At 34.0% G+C, this 22211-nt stretch overlaps 1 protein-coding gene across 2 annotated transcripts; it reads left to right on the top strand.

Annotated features, from left to right (window-relative positions):
- On the top strand, positions 1-16931 carry LOC148607486 (uncharacterized). Of its 2 annotated transcripts, none has more exons than XM_088546883.1 (6): positions 1-507; positions 13277-13343; positions 13919-14071; positions 14454-15701; positions 15957-16142; positions 16444-16931. In XM_088546883.1, exons 1-6 carry the CDS (start codon positions 505-507, stop codon positions 16452-16454), a joined length of 1668 nt encoding a protein of 555 aa, XP_088403009.1. In that variant the 5' UTR covers positions 1-504; the 3' UTR covers positions 16455-16931. The 2 variants fall into 2 exon arrangements, with proteins under 2 accessions (XP_088403009.1, XP_088403010.1); XM_088546884.1 differs by having other exon boundaries at positions 1-565.
- The last annotated feature ends 5280 nt before the right edge of the window (positions 16932-22211 follow it).

The raw sequence follows: 22211 nt of genomic DNA, 5'->3' as shown, positions 1-22211 counted from the left end.
TATTGTTTTAATTTATCATGTGAGATGTGATATTTCTTTCTTTGTATCACCATGCATGGCTTCCTATGCTGTATTTCGATATTTTTTAGCCTTTGTACTTCTTGTATACAATTTACTTTTTAATCTCGAACTTCTTACGTATTTGGCTCTATTTCTGCCGACGAGGGGTTACTCTTTGAGACATGCACTTGAACAACACACCGAAATTTGCAATATTTTTATTATTGATATTTCTGAATTTATATACTAGTAGATTATTGTTTGTTGCGTGCGACTATTGTTTTACTCATGGATAAACTTAATTCTTGTTCACTGGCGTCGGTTTCACAAAAAGTCGTAAGTGTGAAATTGATCGTAAATCATGACGTCACAATGCTATTTTAGTTTATGACGTCATTACTTACGATCAACTTTACACTTACGAAGTTTTGTGAAATCGAGACCTGTACAACAAGCCGTTCCGTTATTAGCAGTAAAGAGATAAAGTTGGGATAAAGCTTCATCATGGTAGGTGGTAAAGGTGGCGCGCACGAGTTTCATCCAAGTTGTACATCCACTGTATGAGGTAAATTACAAAAAAGTCAAAGGTTGAACCATTCGTGTATTTTTGATACATCTCCCTTCTGCATGACCAGGTGAGCTATTGCCGTCATTTGGCGTCGTCAAAGGCGTCGACCTTAACATGGCGTCGTCAAAGGCGTCGACCTTAACATCTTCTTCAAACATCTTCTCCTCTGACACTACTGGAAAGAATCCAATGGAAGTTGATACATGTATTATTGTTTCTTAATGTACATGTATCCTGCACAAAGGTCGTGCTTCGATTTTTGATCAAAAAAAGACATGACCACCGTTACCAAAAATAAAACATTGAGATCAGACAGCAGTTTTTAGCATATATCTCAAAACCAGTTAGGTTTAGTCGAATTCTGACGAGTTAAAGTTTTCAGTACGATGAGATCAATCTGAAGCCAAAGTTTAGTGAAAATTTGGGTAGTTTGTTATTACATTACCTTCAAAGGTCTTCTCTTCTGAAACAACAAGACAGAGTTCCATGGAAGTTGGTATGACTGTTCCTTAAGGTATTCTGCACAAAATAACCATTTGAATTTTTGATCTGTTAAAAAATAATATGGCCAACATTACTAAAATAGAAGGTAATGGTTTCGCATATATATCTCCAAAATTGTTACGTTTAGCCGAATTCTGGCGGGGTAAAGTGTGTAGCATGATGCGATATATCTGGTTTATTTTGATTATATTACATTAAACATAAACTACTGGTAAGAATTTTTATCCATCGACTTGAAAAATATGGTTTATTTTATAAAAAAAAAAACTAAACTGTAATTTATCAAGCCATGTGAGCGATTCAGGCTCTTTAGAGCCTCCAGTTTATTTTATCTTGAGTAGTGACAATCTTGTATACTACATGTATTGTTAGTTTTGAGAACAAAAATAGCAAGTGAAAGTTCTGGATACACCCATATCTTATGTCTGTTTTTTTTTCAATTTATTCAGGGTTAGGTTTGGACAGGTTTTACTATTGAAAGAAATGTTTTGATTTGACAGGTTTTCAGTTTATTCAGATCGAGTTCGGTTTAGACTGGTTTTGCTACTTTAAAAGAGTTTGGATTAGACATGTTTTCAGTTTACTCCGATCGAGTTCGGTTTAGACAGGTTTTACTAGTTTAAAAAGTGTGTGGATTAGACAGGTTTTCAGTTTATTCAGATCGAGTTCGATTTAGACAGGTTTTGCTACTTTAAAAAGTGTCTGGATTGGACAGGTTTTCAGTTTATTCAGATCGAGTTCGGTTTAGACAGGTTTTGCTACTTAAAAAAGTGTCTGGATCGGACAGGTTTTCAGTTTATTCAGATCGAATTCGGTTTAGACAGGTTTTGCTACTTTAAAAAGTGTATAGATTTGACAGGTTTCAGTTTATTCAGATCGAGTTCGGTTTAGACAGGTTTACTACTTAAAAAAGTGTGTGGATTAGACATGTTTTCAGTTTATTCAGATCGAGTTCGGTTTAGACAGGTTTGCTACTTTTAAAAGTGTGTGGATTAGACAGGTTTTCAGCTAATTCAGATCGAGTTCGGTTTAGACATGTTTTACTACTTTAAAAAGTATCTGAATTAGACAGGTTTTCAGTTATTCAGATCGAGTTGGATTTAGACAGGTTTTGCTACTTTAAAAAGTGTCTGGATTAGACAGGTTTTCAGTTAATCAGAGGTCGGTTTAGACACGTGTTATTGTAGTCATAGCCGGAGAAATATGTACGTTGCATCAAGGCAGGTTGCTGCCTACACGCTATAGTGACTGCAGTCGAGCATTTTTCCGCGTAGATATGAAGCTATTACAAGTCATCGCCTGGATAAAATTTCTAATTAATTTTTTTATTAATGATTCTCCAAATTAAAAACATAAAAATCATGATTGGGTTCAAATGAAAACATCACGAGTTGGCAGCAAGATTCCATTGAAGTAATCAAGGTTTTATGCATTCATGGAAGCTAAACCTCGTAATGAGCATCCATATTTTTTTATAAAGAATTTTTGTCCAGAATACTTTGAAATTAATCGGCAATATCTTAGACATGATTAAAAAAACTGCGGTTGCAAGGCAAAAATCACCTTCATTGACGTTAAATAGTAACGTCAAAACTTGAAAACACTGAACAATCTCAATACTGTGTTGAAGGGTATTATACGGCAACTCATACAAAATAACAAAAGAAAACAACAATGAAACAACAAAAAAAGACAAAAACAATCAACACTGAATCGGCAAAGTAGCAAAAAAAAAAAAAACAGGAGACAGGTGGAATTCAGCTTCAAACCCTCATTCTAATTAATTTTGGGCGTCGAACTAGGGTACTGCCACTATTCTTCAAAACGAGGCTCTTTTGTCAGTCATCAATGATCGGTAATCACGAAATTGCAGCCAGATCTCGGTATGAAGTGGTTCACTAGACAAATTGTTCTCTCGTTGTTAATGATTGAGAAGAATGAAGACAACGGCAGAAACAAAATTTAAAAAATCTGGCGTTGATCGACAGTTACTGACCTAAATTCAAGTCATCATCGTACTTGGTACGACCATGAATAACAAAAGTGCACGATACTTATGTACAACAATCATCCGGATTGATTTAAATTCTTTAATATCTAACTAAGAAATTGAATAATGTTTTTCTTAGTTAAACTCCGCTGGATCTAATGTTAATATTGTCATTTTGGGACATGCGAAGTACAAATTCAGTCCATTAAAAAAATTTCATTTACATAGAAAACAGATGATGGAAAACGTCGTTTTCGGAACATAAGGCAATTTATTTTGTTGATAGTTTACAATTTAGGCATGATACGAAGGCCAGGTAATACCTTTTTTTTTAGAATTCAGATCGTGAGATTTTTCTAAAATCTTTGATTTCAAGCAATTTGATTGATTGATTTTTAAGGAATTCGATTGGGAATTTTCAATTTGTAATTTTTTTATGAAACCAGGTCCCAGAGGTTGAAGGGAGAAAAGTCACCAATCCTATGGAAAATTGGCGAAACGTCAAAAAACCTTTAGTCCGAGGAACAATATTTAACATTTGCCTCACAATTAAAATACCTATAAAACTTGTACCGTATAACACGGGAAATCCGAACGAAGTTTTGATGTATTTAAGCAACATCGTAAATCAATGTTTCTCTCGAGTAGATATATGCACATTAATCTTCAGTCATTGATTGATATGTGAAAGTTTACGAAAACACTTGTAAACATTATGTTATCTCCCTTTGTTACTTATGAGCTGTTTATTCTAAATGTACATGTACATGCAGCTGTGTATTCTTATTTTGACACAAGTCATTGAAATAACTGAAACCTTGACAGTGTATCATGTCAGATACTAAGTACCGTTCTTTATAAATAACAGACAAAAGGTGGTTTATTCTTAACACACAAATCAAATGAATATCAAAATTTTGGTTACAGACCACAAAACCAGTCTTAGTTTGTCATTTCACTGTTACGCTTTTGAGACAAAGATATAAAGTTTGTACATGAAATTAAATTTTGCACTATACAAGAGTTGACGTTCATGATTTGGTTGAGTAATAAGGAGTATTATCGTACTTTTTTCCAACACACAGATTTGGTAGCAAAAAAGACTATAGCTGTATAACAAAATAGTGTAACATCGGTTTTTCGATTGGTTGAATTGAATCACTTCTACCAATGGCAGTATGGGTTTGTACTTACTTGGTATTGTGTAAACATTGAGAATGTTTGTTAATACAGAGACATCTTTTCTTCTGCCTTACTGGGCCATAGTACACAGTAACAATTCTGAGATGATTAAGTAAAGAAATCCAAAGTAATGATCTGTGTTGTATATTAAGGGGTAGTAAATCCACTATTTGAACTAAAGCATTGGTATAATTTCATGAATTTTATAAAATCAATTACAAACTAGAAATAGTCGAATAATTGCAAATAATACCGTAACGGTCGTTGCATTTACCTCTGTCAATTATTGCCATGGAGGCAACAATGATCAATGAAAATGGCACATTTTAGCCTTTTCACAATCCCTCTTCCGAGGTGTTACCAATCGGAACTCCACAGCTTTTCTCGATACGCAAAAGAAAAATGCGGAAGAATCTGTCCGGAATTCGACTGATCCGATTCGATTCTAATATTGTAGTTAAACTGATTGAATTTTTTACCATTACTTTTTTCTTAGCATCTCGTTTCGCGACAAAAATTCTTGAAATAGCCTTGTTCATATGCAACTAAATTTGTTAACGCCACCTGGACTACTTTAATTCGTATATGACTTCAATTTCGGCAAACTTTTCAAGAAGAAATGATGTTTTCTGAATCTGAGGTTACTTTTCAGTGTAACGGAGATGGCTGAATAGTTCCGATTGAGGAAGTACACGTAACATCACGGCTGTTCCTTGAATTGTATTGCCTAGTGTTCTCGGACGTTTTGGCCTTCTCCTGTGACATATGGGAAATAAAAAAAAATATTCTGATTTTATTTGTTTATCAAGGGTCATACAAACGTTTTGTTTTAATGAAGAAGATGCCAAACCTTTTACATCTGTAGAACTGTTTGTTGACTCATTTAGCAATATAAAAGCAAATACGGCTGCATTTACGATTATCGAGTTCCACAGAATGCAGCTTCCTATTAGACTGCATTCGGGCTCTCAATGCTTCTACGGTTTTACATGTACCTAGTAAAAGTTTACCGTCTTGAAGAATTTGTCTTCTATAATTATTCATATTCTAAATATTCTGAACTGTGTCTGTCATTAAAGTTGTGCATGTTTATATCATTACAAATTTGTGACTTAGGCTAAACAGAACAACGAATTCAACAACCTCTCGTATGAAGCAAAGCTTTGATTATGAACCAATTTAGAATTGCAAATTTTCTACAGTCGGCTATCTACAAATACATTATCTTCCATAGCCTATCTAGTTTGAACAGTCGCAGTAATCAATCACAGACTTACATTCTTTTTTTTCTGACTTAATCACCTCCTCTGGCCGTGATCTTTAATTAATTGTACATTTTCATTGACGGAGTACAAGAAAAACATACTACTTATGAATCCGGAATTGTCATTATGGCAGTGAATTGTCGACAACTTGTTGTTTAATTTGCCGTAACGAACGTTTCAATAGACGTAACTTTAGCGGGTTGTTTTTTTCGTGGTAATAGCCTTCTCATAATTTGTCAAGAAACTATCATTCATGTATTACATGGATACACTCTAAATGTAAATATTTACAGCTAAGAGATCGAAATTGTTATTATTATTTCTCTGAGCAAACAAACTTCAAAGACAGAAAGATATTGTTTTAACTTTGTTTACACGTTTCTTTCACAGAAATGCATATAATTTACACGTAGTGTATCTGTCATTTCTTTCTTATTTTGCCAAGCGTTATTTTTTTTAATTACAGTCGTAAGTGTTCAAAGCCAAAACGTAATTATGAACACATTCATAAATGTCTACAATTTTCAATTATAACAAATGTACTTGAGCACAACAGAAAAACCAATTATAATATGTTTAAATTGAAAATAAAATAGTTTTAGTTAAAGATACCGTAGCGGGGGCGGATCCATGCAGTGATTTTGAAAAGATGGACCCTCCGTGGATTCACCGCTCCCTTTGCAACTACCTGTATCTAGCAATAACCTGCCTAAAGCGACTACCAAATAGATATTTTTGTGTAGAGCATTATGTAAAAATCGACCTCGGCTGTTTATTAAGACCACCTATCTTATATATACTTGTATGTGACCAATGTTACAATAAAAGACAAAAGTTTCCATATCATGTTGGTGTATTGAGTTATAATTTCATTGAAAAGCACTGAAAAAATATTGTTTTTCACGGGCAGTTAAGTCAAAAACCCTTATTTTTCTAACATTCTATAGAACATTTTCTGAAAAAAACCATATAGATCAAATAATGGTATTTTCAAATATAGAAAGCATCCTCGAGTGAAATTATATTGTCAGATTGGTTGGTTTTTGACATGCATGTTTCTGATTTTTCCCCGTTTTGACCGATTCTTACAAATACTTACACTTAATAACAGCCAGAAGGTACTAGCCTTAAAACAACACGACGCATTAAGGTTATTTCAAAATAATAAAAATTGCCAATATTTTCATTATTGTAATGCATTATGAAAAAATATTTTTCTTCTTTTCACTTGCAATATATGAAAAAATAGATGTTTGGGGTAAATACGTTCAGGGGATTTTAGATATTTTTCCAGATATTTTGAAGTACTGCACAAACAAGGCAAATGCCTGTTTCATTGATTAAATAGGTGTGAACTTCCTCATCGAAATAGTGTTGAGGTCTTCCTAACGTTGGATTTATAAAAAAAAATATTGCATAATACAAAAATATTATGATTTTTTTTATATATTTGTTGGCAGAGGGCAACAGAATCATGTACTAATTAAATGTATCTCCTTGAAACACATTAGATTTGGAGGACCTCTGAAAGGTGTTAAAGGGGACAGTTAACACATATTTTTGAATGAAATATCATTTTTTAATTGCTTATGCCTTTTTTTCTGCGTTCCATATTTTGACTTTAGAAGAACTTTAATGATATAATGTGAGTTGAGATTTTTACTCCATTGTCAATACTCTAAGCTGTGCGCTTACTATCATCATTATCATTAACATATAAAAACATTTGATCTAATTACCAATAATCATAGGTACTTACCAATAATTATAGGTACTTCGAATAATACAGCCCCATGCAGGTCCTGGTGTTAAAAGAATAGGCCCACAGAGCAACTGGGATGTGTGCGCCAGGTGGTGGAATGGGGTAACCCTGGCGTGTTACATGCTGGGGTTGTCAGACTATAATACGGAAAACCTGACCGCAAACCATAGTGGTGCACCGTGTTGGGAAAGATGCCACGTTCCTCGCACGTTAAAGAACCCTACTGTGGTATTCTCCCGAAGTAAGAACCATAGGGCTCCGCCACAGGCGGCTAAATTGCCCGACCTTACCCACCTCTCCCTATTTCCAGTGGCAATCAAAATTTGTCGACCCCATTGTCCTTGTGTCCCATCCCATTTTTCATTTCATCATCATTTCATGTTCATTTTATCATCAATTTCTTCATGTTCATCGTCTGAATATAGCTGAAATATTGCTGCTCGGACGTTAAACCTCAACAAACAAACGAATAATACAACAGTTGAACTTTGTATGAATTTGGTTCTAAACGGTGAACTGACAAGACGTCACTCCTTGAAATACGCGAACAACGTACCATAGTTTGCATTTTGTATATGATTTGTTTTTTTTTTTCTATTTGTTTGTTTTTTTTTGTGTTTTTTTCTTTTTATTCATTTTCTAATCCAGACACGATAAAATTATGAAAGGAAAAAGATATATCGTTCTGTAAGTTTCAATTCTTCGTCCCACCCAATCCACTCTTTGTTGTTTCGTGGTATCCTGCTCTCCTTGATGCGAGAGCTCGTTGGGTTTAGCCCCGTGCAGGTCCGGGTGTTAAAAGAATAGGCCTGCAGCAGCGCTAAGCTTGTTGTAAAAGGCGACTAAACAGTGCTCAGAACCTTAGCCGGGGCTAGGGCGCTCTGCCCACAGAGCAACTGGGTTGTGTGCCCCAGGTGGTGGAATGGGGTACCCCTGGCATGTTACATGCTGGGGTTGTCAGACTATAATACGGAAAACCTGACCGCAAACCATAGTGGTGCACCGTGTTGGGAAAGATGCCACGTTCCTCGCACGTTAAAGAACCCTGCTGTGGTATTTGATAGGAGTAGGAACCACTGCGCTCCGCCACAGGAGGCTAAATTGCCCGACCTTACCCATCCCTCCCTTTTTCTAGTGGCAATCAAAATTTGTCGACCCTACTGTCTTTGTGTCCCATCCCATTTTTCATTTCATCATCATATCATGTTCATTTTATCATCCATTTCATGTTCATTGTCTGAATATAGCTAAAATATTGCTGCTCGGACGTTAAACCCCAACAATCAATCAATCAATCAATCGTGGGGTTTATCTACAGCGGGTCATATAGTACGTGGGCTGAGATAACCCCCCGTGCACCCCACTCATCAACCAAAATATGATTCTCAGGTACCCTTATACCTTCCATTTACGATAAGTTTTGTCACCAAAAAATAAACAGATGCATTTTTGTATTTTTTGGCTACCTTTTTACCTCGTTGAGGCAAAAATCAATTTGTAAAGTTTTTTGATTCTACGAGCTTCTTCTTTCTACAGAAAGAAGTAAGCTGACATATGTATGTATTAAGATATAGCCCAATGTCTCAACTTTACAATGGTAACAAGAAGGTTGCAGTCAAACTTAGGGTTTTGCTGTAAAATGAAAAAAATGTACCCCTACCCCCACCGAAATATCCCTTAAATCGACATATTTTTCAATGTCAAAACCCCTGAAATATTAACGCTTTAGTAAAAATGGCTTATTTGGTATTTTCTGTTTAGTATTATCATAAATTATACTTCCTGGGTTCTTTTAATGAATTTTGGCGATTTTCGTAGTCAGAATTCATAAAAAATGCAAAAAATGTGATTTTCGATTTTTCGGTCATGAGTCACATAAATTCGACTCTACAAGTCATTACGCCATAAAACGCCTCAAATTTGGTATCATTCGATAGATAATTTAATTTCCGTTATAAATAAACCGCAAAAAAAACAATTTAAAAAAAAAGGATTTTCAAAAAATGTTTAAAATATTACCCCTTCCCCTAGAAAACTGGTCTCGGTGTCAAACAGAACTCTCATTCTCATTAGCATACTGACATTATCGAACTCATATTTTAGGCATTCATAATTTGGATATTAATGAACTCAACATATCTGATCAATTCAGGCGCTTAGATTTTCCTTTTGGGGTGACAAAAGGAAAATCTAAGCGCCTGAATTTTTCGGCGAGGTAGGGGTACATTATCCCATTTTAACGCAAAACCTAAGTATTACCGCAATTGTTTTGGTACCACCGTAAAACTGAGACATTGGGCTATACAATGATATCTAAATGTATTTAGTTTGTTCACACATGCTATCCAAGGACGGCTTAGACGGTCAACAATTGAGTCATAAAAATCTTGGCTTTTTGACCCAGTGGGTACAAATGTAAGCTTATACTGAAAAAGAATCGTAGAATATTCTTTGGCGACAAGTTGATTCGGCAATTGGAGGTATAAAGGTACCTAAGAGTAATCAAGGGAAACAAGGTTATAGCGGTAATCAAAAGAGTGTAATCCAGGGACAAAGACCAGACATGGAAAACCGACATACACAACAAAGAACATAAAGTAACTAAAATCATACATACAAAGTGAGCAACTCGGACTAAAAACTGGGAGCATGGACCAGGTGCACCGGTAGGGGTAAGCGTTCTCTGCTTTTCCAGAAACACCCACCGAGTTGATCATAAAAAAAGTCAAGTCCGGGGTAGACGAAAGAGGAAAGGAAAACTATGACACATTGAACAAATCAGTTTTCATGGCGCTGATGGATACACCGTAACGATCCACGAGTTCATGATGACGACCATAAATTTTTTTAGTGATGACTTCAATCTTGTAGCAACATAACCCTGCTCCAGAAGCCTATTTGTTAAAATTCTAGCGCGATACAAAATAAAAAAGTCTGCGTAGTCTCGGCAAGCTCTAGCATAACGTATGAGTTGTGATATGAACACTCCATACGCAGGTTCTGAAGGGATTTTGCCACAAATGAAAGCAAAGTTTTTTTTATCATAAAGCATGCAGCATTTAGATGATAGAGTGACGACTGGCTCGCTCTGAGACAGAAAAAATGCATGAAAAATCTGCCATAGGAACCATGGACGGTATAGTATAGTATATATATTTCTGGCAACAATCAAATCAACGACTGACTTCTCTAAATCTTTGAATCTACTAGGTGTACTAAATCTGTTGCATATCCAAAGATTCTCAAAAATGATGATCCTAAATTATGTTTCTTCACAAATGATTAGTATTCACTTATTTTAATAATAAAATAATAACGAACGAATTTGTATGACAATACTTATTAGTGACTGTTCTTTTCGTATATTTTCCATGTGGAACACAAATAAAACACATTAATGTAATAAATATATACTTTTCCAAATAATATGCTACTACAGTGCAATCCTTGTACCAGGGAACATTTGATTAATCCTGAAGATCTCCTGTGATCTACATGTACAAATAAGGTAGCACTAAACAAGATTTATAATTTTCAAGAAAAAAATGGATAATTTTGAAGGAAAAAAGGTGTACAATAACATTCTTAAATTAATCACTTCATATATAGAATACATGCATGTAAATATTTGTAAAGATGGAATATATTTTTGACCGGATTCTAATATTTGCAAAATTATTGCACGCTAACTTTCAGTTGCTTTCTGTGGCAAATACAATGAATGATGAAAAAAAATAACTTTAAGGAGTAACAAATCTAATAGATTAAAGTATCATACCTACGCAAATGTATACTTTTTTCAAAATATAATTTCCCCAATTTTTTCTCGAATATTTTGTTTGATGAATTATATATACGTAGCGTAGTTTTTATTTATAATTATATATACGTACCGTAGTTTTTATTTATAATTATATATACGTAGTTTTAATTTTTTTCAAGCATCGCAAGATAAGCGAGCCTGTCTGTTTTTCATTTTTACTACATATAATAGATTAGTTAGAGAATTTTCCTTATTTCAGGATTAATTTTTTTTTAAATTTAAAATAGAATTTCTAAAAAAAATCGGTAAAACATATTTTTCTGACGTTTTTTTTCAAACCTCAAACAAACTTTTCATCGAGCTTTTTTACTCGTCATTTTCCAAACAAACAAAATCAGAACAAAACGAAAACAAAGTAATACAAAAACTAAATAGAAATAAACAAAAAAATTCCCGCCATTTATCCCCCTTGGAATGTGACTTTTTGAATTAAATGTTTGTAACTTTTTCATATTCAGCGTATATCAAAAGTTCTTTTTACAAAGTAAAAGATAAGGCTTATACACCATAGATACTAAAACGTATGTGTTCAATGAAAACATGTAGTTTAATACGAATGTGCAAGAGGACAAAAAAGGATGTCCCTTTTAATACAGTAGCTACTTCTCTGATCTACCTAAAAGTGTGAAGCTATGCTCAAATACGATAATTAAATTTACAAAATTTTAGCTTTGCGATAAATCGAAAAAAACGAATATGATGAAACGCAACATATGCATCAGTGTATAACATGAATACAAAGACATAAATAATTACAGAGATCACATAAACTTCCTAAACAAGTGTAAACAAACCATTAAGTAATCTCTGTAAGGCTGCACAACAAAAGTTATAAAATACACGGTAAAAGAACGATGATACTTCTTCAAAATGAAATAAAACTTGAATAACGACACAAGGATACACTACGGACTAATATTTCCTGACTGTGGATATGTACATTGAATCTGCGGTGGAGTTTGATAATGCCTTTTAAAACACCCCTCTTTTTTTAATGTAATGTTAAAAATGAACTGAAACAACAAACGAAACACCATTACATTCACTCAATATTACAAAAAAAGGAATAAAATTAGGCGTATCAAAGTATGATATAAGATAGATTAAGTTCTACATTTTAACATATTCAATACTTTTACATTGCAAAATATTTCAACTGTTCTAAGTCTCCTGAAAACGAAAATTAATGTATCTTGAGTAGCAATAGTGGCAAGCATGGCTTGATACTTCTTACAAGATTTAAAACAAAAAAAACTTCGTGTTAAGTTTTTATTCTCTAATTACCGAACACATGACGAATCACTGTTACACCATAAAAAATTACAGTATAGCAAGATAAAATCATAAGTAGGGAATTCGATAAACATATAGTTGACTGTATGAGATAATTGGTTACATTCCTGGGATTTCTGACACATTTTTATTAACAGTGGTTTTAATTTTATGTTTAATTAATATTCCACACGCCAATACAAACTGTCTACGACATTTGACCGTGCATTCACATACCCCAAATACACATTAATCGATAGAACAATACCTCTTACATCTAACCAATTATAAACATACTTGTACACACAGTTTTTATTGTCGTGTTTTTGAAAATTGTAGCGCATGCCGAAAGCATGTTGTCATGTTCATAGATATATGTACAAGACAATATAGCATGTAGACATTTTGTTACAACACCTAAAGTCATTTTTACACTAGAAACTTGTAGCAAAATATTTACAAATTATGTTTTGAATGACAGGGCTAGCATCATTAATTAGTAATGCTAATGAAGTCAATGTAATTACTGACAACCGCTAAGTAGTTTTTCGAAGCTATATATAGACCAAAATCATGTTATCATGGTTTACTTTTCGAACCGAGCAATTTTTGTTCGGAATTCTAGGTAAGAAATCTTCTCTTTTTATTTATATTACTTTCAATATAAATTTTCAATCTTATTTTATTATTTTATTTTGCATTTTTTTTTCATATAATAATTTATTTTTAAATATATCTAAAAGACGTTTTCAGCGGTTTTTTTTTACTTTTATATATTAAGACTAATAGAGGACAACCCTGGCGAATTACTACCACAGTATAAAATAAGAATAGTAATATAACGTTACTTCAAAACATTTTCTTTTATCTTTTTTATTATGAAAATGAAATTTAAAAAAATATTTTACAGAAATCCAGAATGAAGTGGTCCCTAGTGGTATTTATTGGATTTCTAGGATTAGTGGTCGCTGATGAATGTAAGTTTAGTACTAGACATAATGTATTATACTGAATAATGTATCGATACCCCGGACTTTACTTTTTATGAGCAACTGGGTGGGTGTTTCTAGAAAAGCAGAGGACGCTTACCCTACTGGTGCACCTGGTCCATGCTCCACTTTTTAGTGGAGTCCGAGTTGCTCATTTGCTTTTGTTACTTTGTATGTATGATTTTAGTTACTTTATGTTCCTTGTTGTGTATGTCTGTTTTCCATGTCTGGTCTTTGTCCCTGGATTGCATTCTTTTGATTACTGCTATAACCTTGGTTCCCTTGGTTACTCTTTGAAGAAGTACTTGTAGATGGAATATGCTTAATGTATCGAATTTATATAAATGAAATAAACTGTCAAAATAAAGAATGTCATATATGAAGTAAACTAGGTGTAAAACAATATATTTTGATTGTACAATAAGCGTGAAATACGAAAACAATCAATGCTTAGTTATGAGTGATTTATTTGCATTTATAAACATTATACTATAACACAACCGTACAGGCATTTATTTGATATTCAAGCGATATATCAAAATATTTTTTCCTTCTAAAATTAGGGGGAAATGACTGGGATGATGACTATCTATACAGATATCAGCCAACTAGTCTTCTCCGAGGCGGCGGCAGAGGGATAACTCGATATCCTCAGTACAATAGATACAACAGCCGAAGTAATTTTGTGACATCTGGGTACAGAGGAATTGGAAATTGTAAGAAAAAATAATTATTTGATTTATTCAATAATTTACTGCAGAGTACACAAATGACAGTGTAAATTCAGTTTAGGATGGCACAGTCGGATCTTGTATTTCATGTAACTAACTTGATAAGGAATCAATTGTTTTCATATGAAAGTGACTAAGATCACTCGGAAACTCACACTTTAAAATTTTAAAATTTTAGAAAAAAAAATTAATCTCACAAATTCATAAGAAAAGTATTTGTGCATATGATCTCTTTTAATTGTATACCAATGTATACTTTTTGACGGGGCGATAAGATTCCGTGCCAGACTATACATGTACATACAACTTTTCATAACTGTGTTAGTTTTAGATATTTTGCCTAACTACTTTTTGTATGATCTTACAGCTGTGTACGGTAATACCTACGGAGGATATGCTGGTTATGGTACCTATGGAAGAGGCTACGGAAGCGGTTATGGTAACAACTGGCTAACAAGTGGGTCGTTGGGTACTTCGTACTGGCCATATGGTGGACGCAGGTACTACTCCAGAAGAAGAACCACGAGCCTTCGCCCTAGAAGTACAATAAGAATCCGTTCCTTTGATGATGATACCGACGATTTTGACGACTTAGATTCTGGAGTATTAGGCTTGGGAAGAACCAGAAGACATCTCCGACCATCTTACAAAACCTTCAGTAAAACAGTGAAGGTAAGACCTTTGGCTAAATACCGCCCAACACCTATTAAAATCGACACTTTTGACGACAGTGGGGACAATGTCAGAAGCGGCGTCCTCGGGGCTTCTGTTGTAGGAAACACTGGTTCCCGTGCAGCAATACGACCCATAAGCAAACAGAAATACAACAAGAAAATATCTTCAATCAGTACATCAGGAAGTGCTGGTTTTGCTACAGCTGGACGAGGCTTAGGCGACGATGGGTTAGATTTCGACAATGGTAGTGATCGAGATTTTGACAATGGTCGCGATTTCGATAATGGTCTTGATTTTGACAATGGAAGAGATTTTGATAATAATGGTTTTGACGATAATGGACGGGATTTCGACAATGGATTCGATACAGATAATGGTGTGTTAGGCGCAGCTGCTGTCCAACCAAGCGGAACACGTACTAGTATAGCTCAAAAAGCCCCTGTAAAATTTGGAAGTGGTGGCAGCGGTGGTAGTATTGCTCCACAACTAAGGCGAACTGATGACAACGGTAGTCTCAACCGTGGTGTTTTAGGACCAGCAGTCCAAAGGCAAGTTATTCGTCCTATCAACGGCTATAAAGATGACAAGTATGATCACTTTGATGACAAATACGACCAGAACGATAAAGGACAATACCATAAGCACATCCATGTTCATGGATATAGGCCTTTATCAAAATACGACGATGACTTTGGAAGCGCTCCAGTCTTTAAACATTCATATGGACAATATGGTAACAGCTACGCGTCTGGTGGGTTAGGAGTGGGAGGTGGATGGCTTGGAGGTGCCGGAGGCTTCGTCGGAACGGGATTTGGGGGTGGTGTTAGAGGTTTTGGAAGACGTCGTTACCATAGACATCACCATGGAAGTGGAAGTGGAGGTAGCAGTGGTAGTAGTGGTGGGGGAAGCGATGAGAATAGCGAAGAAGGAGGTAGTCATGGTAAGTCTGTCCTAACGTTCAGGAAAAAAATAACACCATTATCAAAACATAAAAAAACATGTCATAACATACCATAAAAGGTAAAATAAACAACACCACACACATGCACATTGTATTAACAGTAAAACAACTCTTGTTTTGAAATGCTAGTAGTGGCATCAACCTTAAAAACATAATAAAATCGTCGTGTGCAAAATATACTAAGACAACTCAAATGAGGTTTTAACTGTTTTTCGTTTTTATTACAATTTTAAGGTGGGAGTTTCGGTGGATTCAATGGTGTAGCAAGTCGATTTGTCGGTGGCGGATTTGGCGGGGTTGGTGGTTTTGGGGTTGGCGGAATTGGTGGAGTAGCTGGTGTTGGTGGCAGCGGTGGGATTGCTAGCCATAATAGAAGATATCAAGGATACACTGGATATCCCAAAGTCTACAAAAATGCACGTAAGTATACCCAATTATCATCGAGTACAAAACTAAGCATTCCATTGTTGGACCGCGGTATGATGAAAACGGTGATTTTAAAAGATCTTAATGATATATTACAAACAATTATAATCCTATATAATGCAGGTCATTTAGATATACTAAATGTTATCAATTAAGCTCTGAAAGGATTTGCGATGTAAATAACCTTACCCAATAATGTTTATACTAACATATAGGAAACAATCATGCATTTACCACAACATCTTGTAACTATGAACAAATGGCCATTATAAATTATTTTTTTCTCTCGTTACAGCAAACTACTAATTGGAGCATATGTCCATATATGTCACGTGGTTTTTGGAGTTATAAACTGTTCCCACAGTTATAATGGTCATTATGTCATGATGGTCCATAAAATTATGTGTATTACATATAATATATTTTAATTGATATGTAACTGATACAATATCTTGGGAGGGATAGCTGTCTCAGAGTACATGTGTACTTTACAAATTTGTCCTACAATAAATTTTATTTTATGTTGTACAATGTAAGCGTAACAACTTCTTCGGAATGCGAAAAATAAATACAAATCTTTAAGCGAAAGATTAGAGTAGCAAACTATACCAAAAAATTATTCCCTCGTTCAGAAAAAAATCAGCGATCCATTATAATTCATTGAATGTCAAATTTCATCCTCATTAATTTCGCTACATCTAGGAACTCGCATGAGTAGGAAAACAATTTGATCTCTAAGACTTGTCTTTTATTTATAATTGGTGTTTTGAAATAAAAATATTAATATTTCATGAGTTTTATTTATATACCGTAATTCTGTTTTGGCGAATATAAGTATACCGAAGTGCCAAAAAAAAAAACTCTGTGTCAAGGGAAACACCATCTTTGGACTTAACACGAACGGTGCATGATGAAAATAGACGATGAACGTGTAATACATAAAAAATGATCTGAAATTACAAAGAAAATCGCTCAAGAACCTCACTAAAAATGTTATTATTGTAAACTTTCACACCAAAAATGCTAAACAATTGAACAAATTCTACAACAAAAGGAGGACAAATCCCCGGAACCACTCCTCCCCTTGATAATCCACTGGATACATATAACTGTACTGTTCAAGAAACCAAGGCATTACTAAGCTTAAGATAACTGCAGCATTGTCTTTTGACTAAGATATCTGCCTGCAGTACTGCCATTTAACTAAGATACCCTTCAATACTGTTTTTGACTACAATATCTGCAGTACTGTCCTTTGATTACGATACCTGCAGTAGTGCCCTTGATTAAGATACACTTCAGTACTGTTTTTGACTAAGATACCTGCAGTACTGACCGTTGAATAAGATACCTGGCTGCAGTACTGTCCTTAGAAGATTTTGTCCGCTGCATGAGGAATTATATGATGACAGACGGATTTTATCTATATAATCTTGTAAGAAATTATTATCTTCGACTTCGGTAACCTATATTTTGACTGCCTTACCAACGGTGAAAGCTAATCTAGTAGGTACACTCCTTGAGAAGCTTAGGTTTCCAAACACACGCTAAACGCTCACCAAACGCACGATAAACGAAGGGTAAGGGACACAACTGATTGAAACGTTTGTATTCAGGCTATTTTATAAATCCCATATAAGCATCAAAATAACTTGGATTGATTACATTGTGTTTCAAATGATAGCTTGAAGGGGTTTGGTGAAATTGAATATCATATAAATATATCTGATTTCAAGAGTTATGTCCTTTACCCTAGATCTACCTCCTTAAACACACGATAGACGAACAATAAAAAATAATGATATAAACAAATAATGAAGAAAGAAACAAATAGAAAATAAATGAAATTATATAAATTAATAATAGCAAAAAATATATAAATAACAGTTGAATCAAGAAAATAATCAAAGTACAAAAAAACCCGAACGCTTCTATCGTGCGTTTATCGTGCGTGTAAACGAACGCAAAACGATATGTAAACGCACGATAAACGATGCACGAACACTATTTAAAATGGAAAACGTGAACGTTTCAAGGAGTGTACCTGAATCCGCCTGTGTGTACATTGTGTTAGCCGTAACTAAAAAAAAGCATTCAAACTTTGAACAGTGTTTTACAGGTATAAACGTATTGAAGATATATGCGCTCTTCCTTTTATGGACCAATTTTACAAACATTTTATGTTAAATTTTGCCTATTGAACTTAGAAATTTTTAAGCAGTATATGCCTTTTTAAAGTACATATTTTTTCGTAATTTTAACCACAACCATGGTTATCTGCACCCCTTTATAGTCAATGTATAGTACATATGGACCACAAAATAACGTATTCCGGTCAGACAGACAGACGGAACAAAAAACCCAAAATACCAATTCCCTACATGCTATCGCCAATTCACACATTAGGAATTTAAAATATTTACACATTTAGTAGAAACTTTAAGGGTAAATTACAAGCCTAAAGAAATTCTGCTTATGTTTCCCGTTTCCAACACATATCTTTTCTGGTTTTCAAACAACTGTTTTTGAAATGTTCCCAATTAAAATTATACAAAATTTCTCATTTTTCTACGAAATTAAATTCGTGGTCAACCGTGAAGAATGTGGTATACTAAATTTTGTTTTACGTCTATTTTTTGATAAATTGAAAGGTTATTATATATAATGATTATATTAATATCATTAATATTAATTTATAAATATTGATAATAATTAAATAAAAAAAAGACTTTAATATTAGGAACAGATATAGAATCAAAAAGATAAAATGGGAAACCAACACTACAACAAATTCCATATTATTATTGCATTTCATAAAATATATTTGAATGCCCTGTTGCGAAATTAAAAAAAAATATGTCTGATAAATTTTGCTCCTCTTAGTCATAACTAATTTCAATTCGAATATTTCATGGTGTTTCGTTTTTCTCAAGGCTTTCGCCAGTGTTGGTGTCTCCGTTTATATACCAAAGAATTACTTTACTGGTTAATTTTGAAAATCATTGTACGAGTTGACTGATCGGGATCGTAGTTTTAATGATCACGTGCAGGTAGGCAGTAATGTCTATAAGACGGGGGCGTTCGAAAACACTATCTTTGTTACATAAATGTACATTGATACAATATTAATACAAAATTGCAAGAAAATCCAATTAGCAGTAAGAGTAGTAGTGCATTAGAGAAAATTACATTACATGGAAATGTACTTTTCTAAATACGTATATTATAAATATCAATTACATGTATACATTGTAGTTAATTATGCATTTCATAACAGACTGATGTAAAAATGTAATTCATTAACATCTTTTTACTTTTTATATTTTTACTGATGTTTCTGTTTCCTCTCTATTAATGAATTCAAAGTTAAAAAATGTTTAAGTCAGAAAAATACAGAGAGCACAATTTTAATCCTTTAGAAGCAAGAAAACCTGACCATTTAAGATTTCAAGCGATGAGCTGTATGGGCCAAGAGCGATGGGCTGTATGGTCAACAGCGATGAGCTGTACGGGCCAACACGTATGCGAAGAATTTGTACCTTTAAACGACCTCTAGGTTACTTAACCCAATGCCCTGCGCTGAGGGTACATTTTACACCTCTGTGACGCGCCATGCTAAACCCAGAAAATTAGTGCAGTGGAACGCAAAAGGCTGTTCATGCGTTGCGAAATTTCTTGTATGCAAGAATATAGCTAGCGGATTGATATCAAGACGGTGAAACATGTAGGTTTGCAGGAGAGATCTTGTTTTATAATTAGCGTTTACCTCTTTTATTGAAAGCCTACCCTTATTGTTATTTTTTATTTACTTCATGCTGTACTTCTGGTAGCATTGACTAAGCATTAACTTGGTAATACCAAAGTCAAAGATTATACAGTGGGTTCGAATAGTGAATAGATAATCTGAAAGGTCGGGTGAAATGAGGATAATTTAGAATGCTTTTACGTAAGAAGAATCACGTGCCAAGTGTAATTTGCTATTGATCTAGTTACAACAATCTGGCATTCTACCTGTCATTTATTGAGGACAATTTCTTAATTACTTGCAGCATAGTGCTGTTTTACATGCTAGTTGAAATTGCATAATTGTATTAAAAAACTACGATGGACAGCTGGTGTTCAACGTGCAGTTGAGTCAATAAATTAACATAAAATCACAAACATGCAGCGACATGTACTCAAATCCAAAACACAGCCCAGACTCTATAAAGTATATACGTAGCTTAAGTGTACTGTTAAGAGTTGAATGTCGTCTTTTTTTATAGGATCTCCCTTCGATGTTATAATTGACAGAGATGGTCAATAAGGCAGCAACCATTACATTCTTAAGAGTCTGAAATAAAATTTTGAATAAAAAGACTTGTACATTAATAATCTGGAAAATCATTGTGGAATAATATAATTTGAATATGTTGTATGTATAACCCAATCCATAAAAAAGGTTGTTTCTTAACGATACAAGCATTTTTAAGCATTCGTGAAATAATGTCTACACATTTTGGAACAAATATTTTTACAATTTATTTGTTTATCATTGCACGTAGTTTTAAACATAGCCTTAGCATTTTTCAATGAGCCTGTCAGTAGTAAACTGTTCCCCAAACGCTTACTGTAGCTAGTCAAGTGCAGAAAGGTCCCTGTAACATTTCCAAGTGCTAGACACAGAATTTACTGATTATTTTCGCAGTTGTTATTGTAGGAAAGAGAGACAGCAAATGTTTCGGGTCATTGGTTAAAATTCAGGATAGCCACGGAAACGGTTCATATTGATTAAGCTTTTGAAAGAGTAATCAAGGGAACCAAGGTTACAGCGGTAATCAAAAGAATGTAATCCAGGGACGAAGACCAGACATGGAAAACAGACATACACAACAAAGAACATAAAGTAACTAAAATCAGAATTGAAAGTGCAAGTCAAGAAACAGTATAAAATAAGTACTCATTAATCGGAATCTCAAGTAAATGGAAGCTGTCGAGTAAAACCGATTATATCCCAATCTAGCCAAAATTTGACCTTTTATAAAAAAAAAAAACAAATGAAATGTTCTGCTCAATCAATTCTGCATGTATAATCTTTCAACCCTGCATTTTATTTTATTTTCAGATGACTATTACAATCATGATCTACAGGGATAAACCATGGGTTCTACACAGAAAATAATTTTGAATGCTGTACAATTCTGCATGAAGTGACTGAATGGAACAATTAGAATGTCTGATTTTGAAGAGATTGGATTTTATCAACATTTCATATTCTAAGAATAAAACAGAAGCAAAGAAAATACGAAGGTGGGAACGAGAAGCATATAAAAGTTAAATAACTCAGAAACTCAACCTTTCCAAATGTTCTCGTACTTTACAGTATATATTGAATTCATACATGCAAAAAGAAAAAGTGAGGGTAAATTGTGGTTTAGGCTAATTTAAAACTTTCCATATTTTATTGTGCACATACAGTTAATTATGTTATGCTTCACTTTGTCGGAGACATAGTTTAACGCTAAGAAAATAAAACATGCCTTTGTAAAATGCGTTGTCTTGCTTGCTTGCTCTACCCCTACATGACAAACTGTCAAGTGACACAGACTCGAACATGATATCCATGTAAAAAGGTCAGAGTAAACAATCAATACTACTTTTTTCCTGTCAAGACATAAAATGAAAGCGAAATGGTCAACCCCAAAGTGTCTTCTTCCAACGAAACATAAACTATAACATGGTGTTCATGTCAAAAAGCACAGTGGACAGCCCCAAAGTGTCTTCTTGCAACGGAACAAAAACTTAAACATGGTGTATATGCAAAAAACATAGTGGTCATCCGTCTTAATTGATCACTAATTACCATAATGCAAAAACTATGTCCTGTTTTCCTCTCTCCCTGAATAAAACTCCAAAAATATATAAGTCACCCTGTATTATTTTCACTTCACTTCCACAAGAACACCCTTGATTCATGGATTAGATCTATTAGAAAGTGAGTGATGGGATTTTATTTTGACAGTGAATTACAAATGTAGTACTTTTTTTTTAACCAATAGTAATTTTCGAAACACTGTTTTTCAA

Source organism: Perna viridis, chromosome 9 (genome assembly GCF_037379345.1).
Source record: "Perna viridis isolate PV_CMFRI_1.1 ecotype Kerala chromosome 9, ASM3737934v1, whole genome shotgun sequence".
NCBI lineage: Eukaryota > Metazoa > Mollusca > Bivalvia > Mytilida > Mytilidae > Perna > Perna viridis.
This window is presented reverse-complemented; position numbering and strand designations above follow the sequence as displayed.

Coding starts and splice junctions, on each gene's coding strand:
- LOC148607486 (XM_088546883.1), top strand. Junction 14,072..14,453: donor GTACAGAGGAATTGGAAATT/GTAAGAAAAAAT, acceptor ATGATCTTACAG/CTGTGTACGGTAATACCTAC. Junction 15,702..15,956: donor CGAAGAAGGAGGTAGTCATG/GTAAGTCTGTCC, acceptor TACAATTTTAAG/GTGGGAGTTTCGGTGGATTC.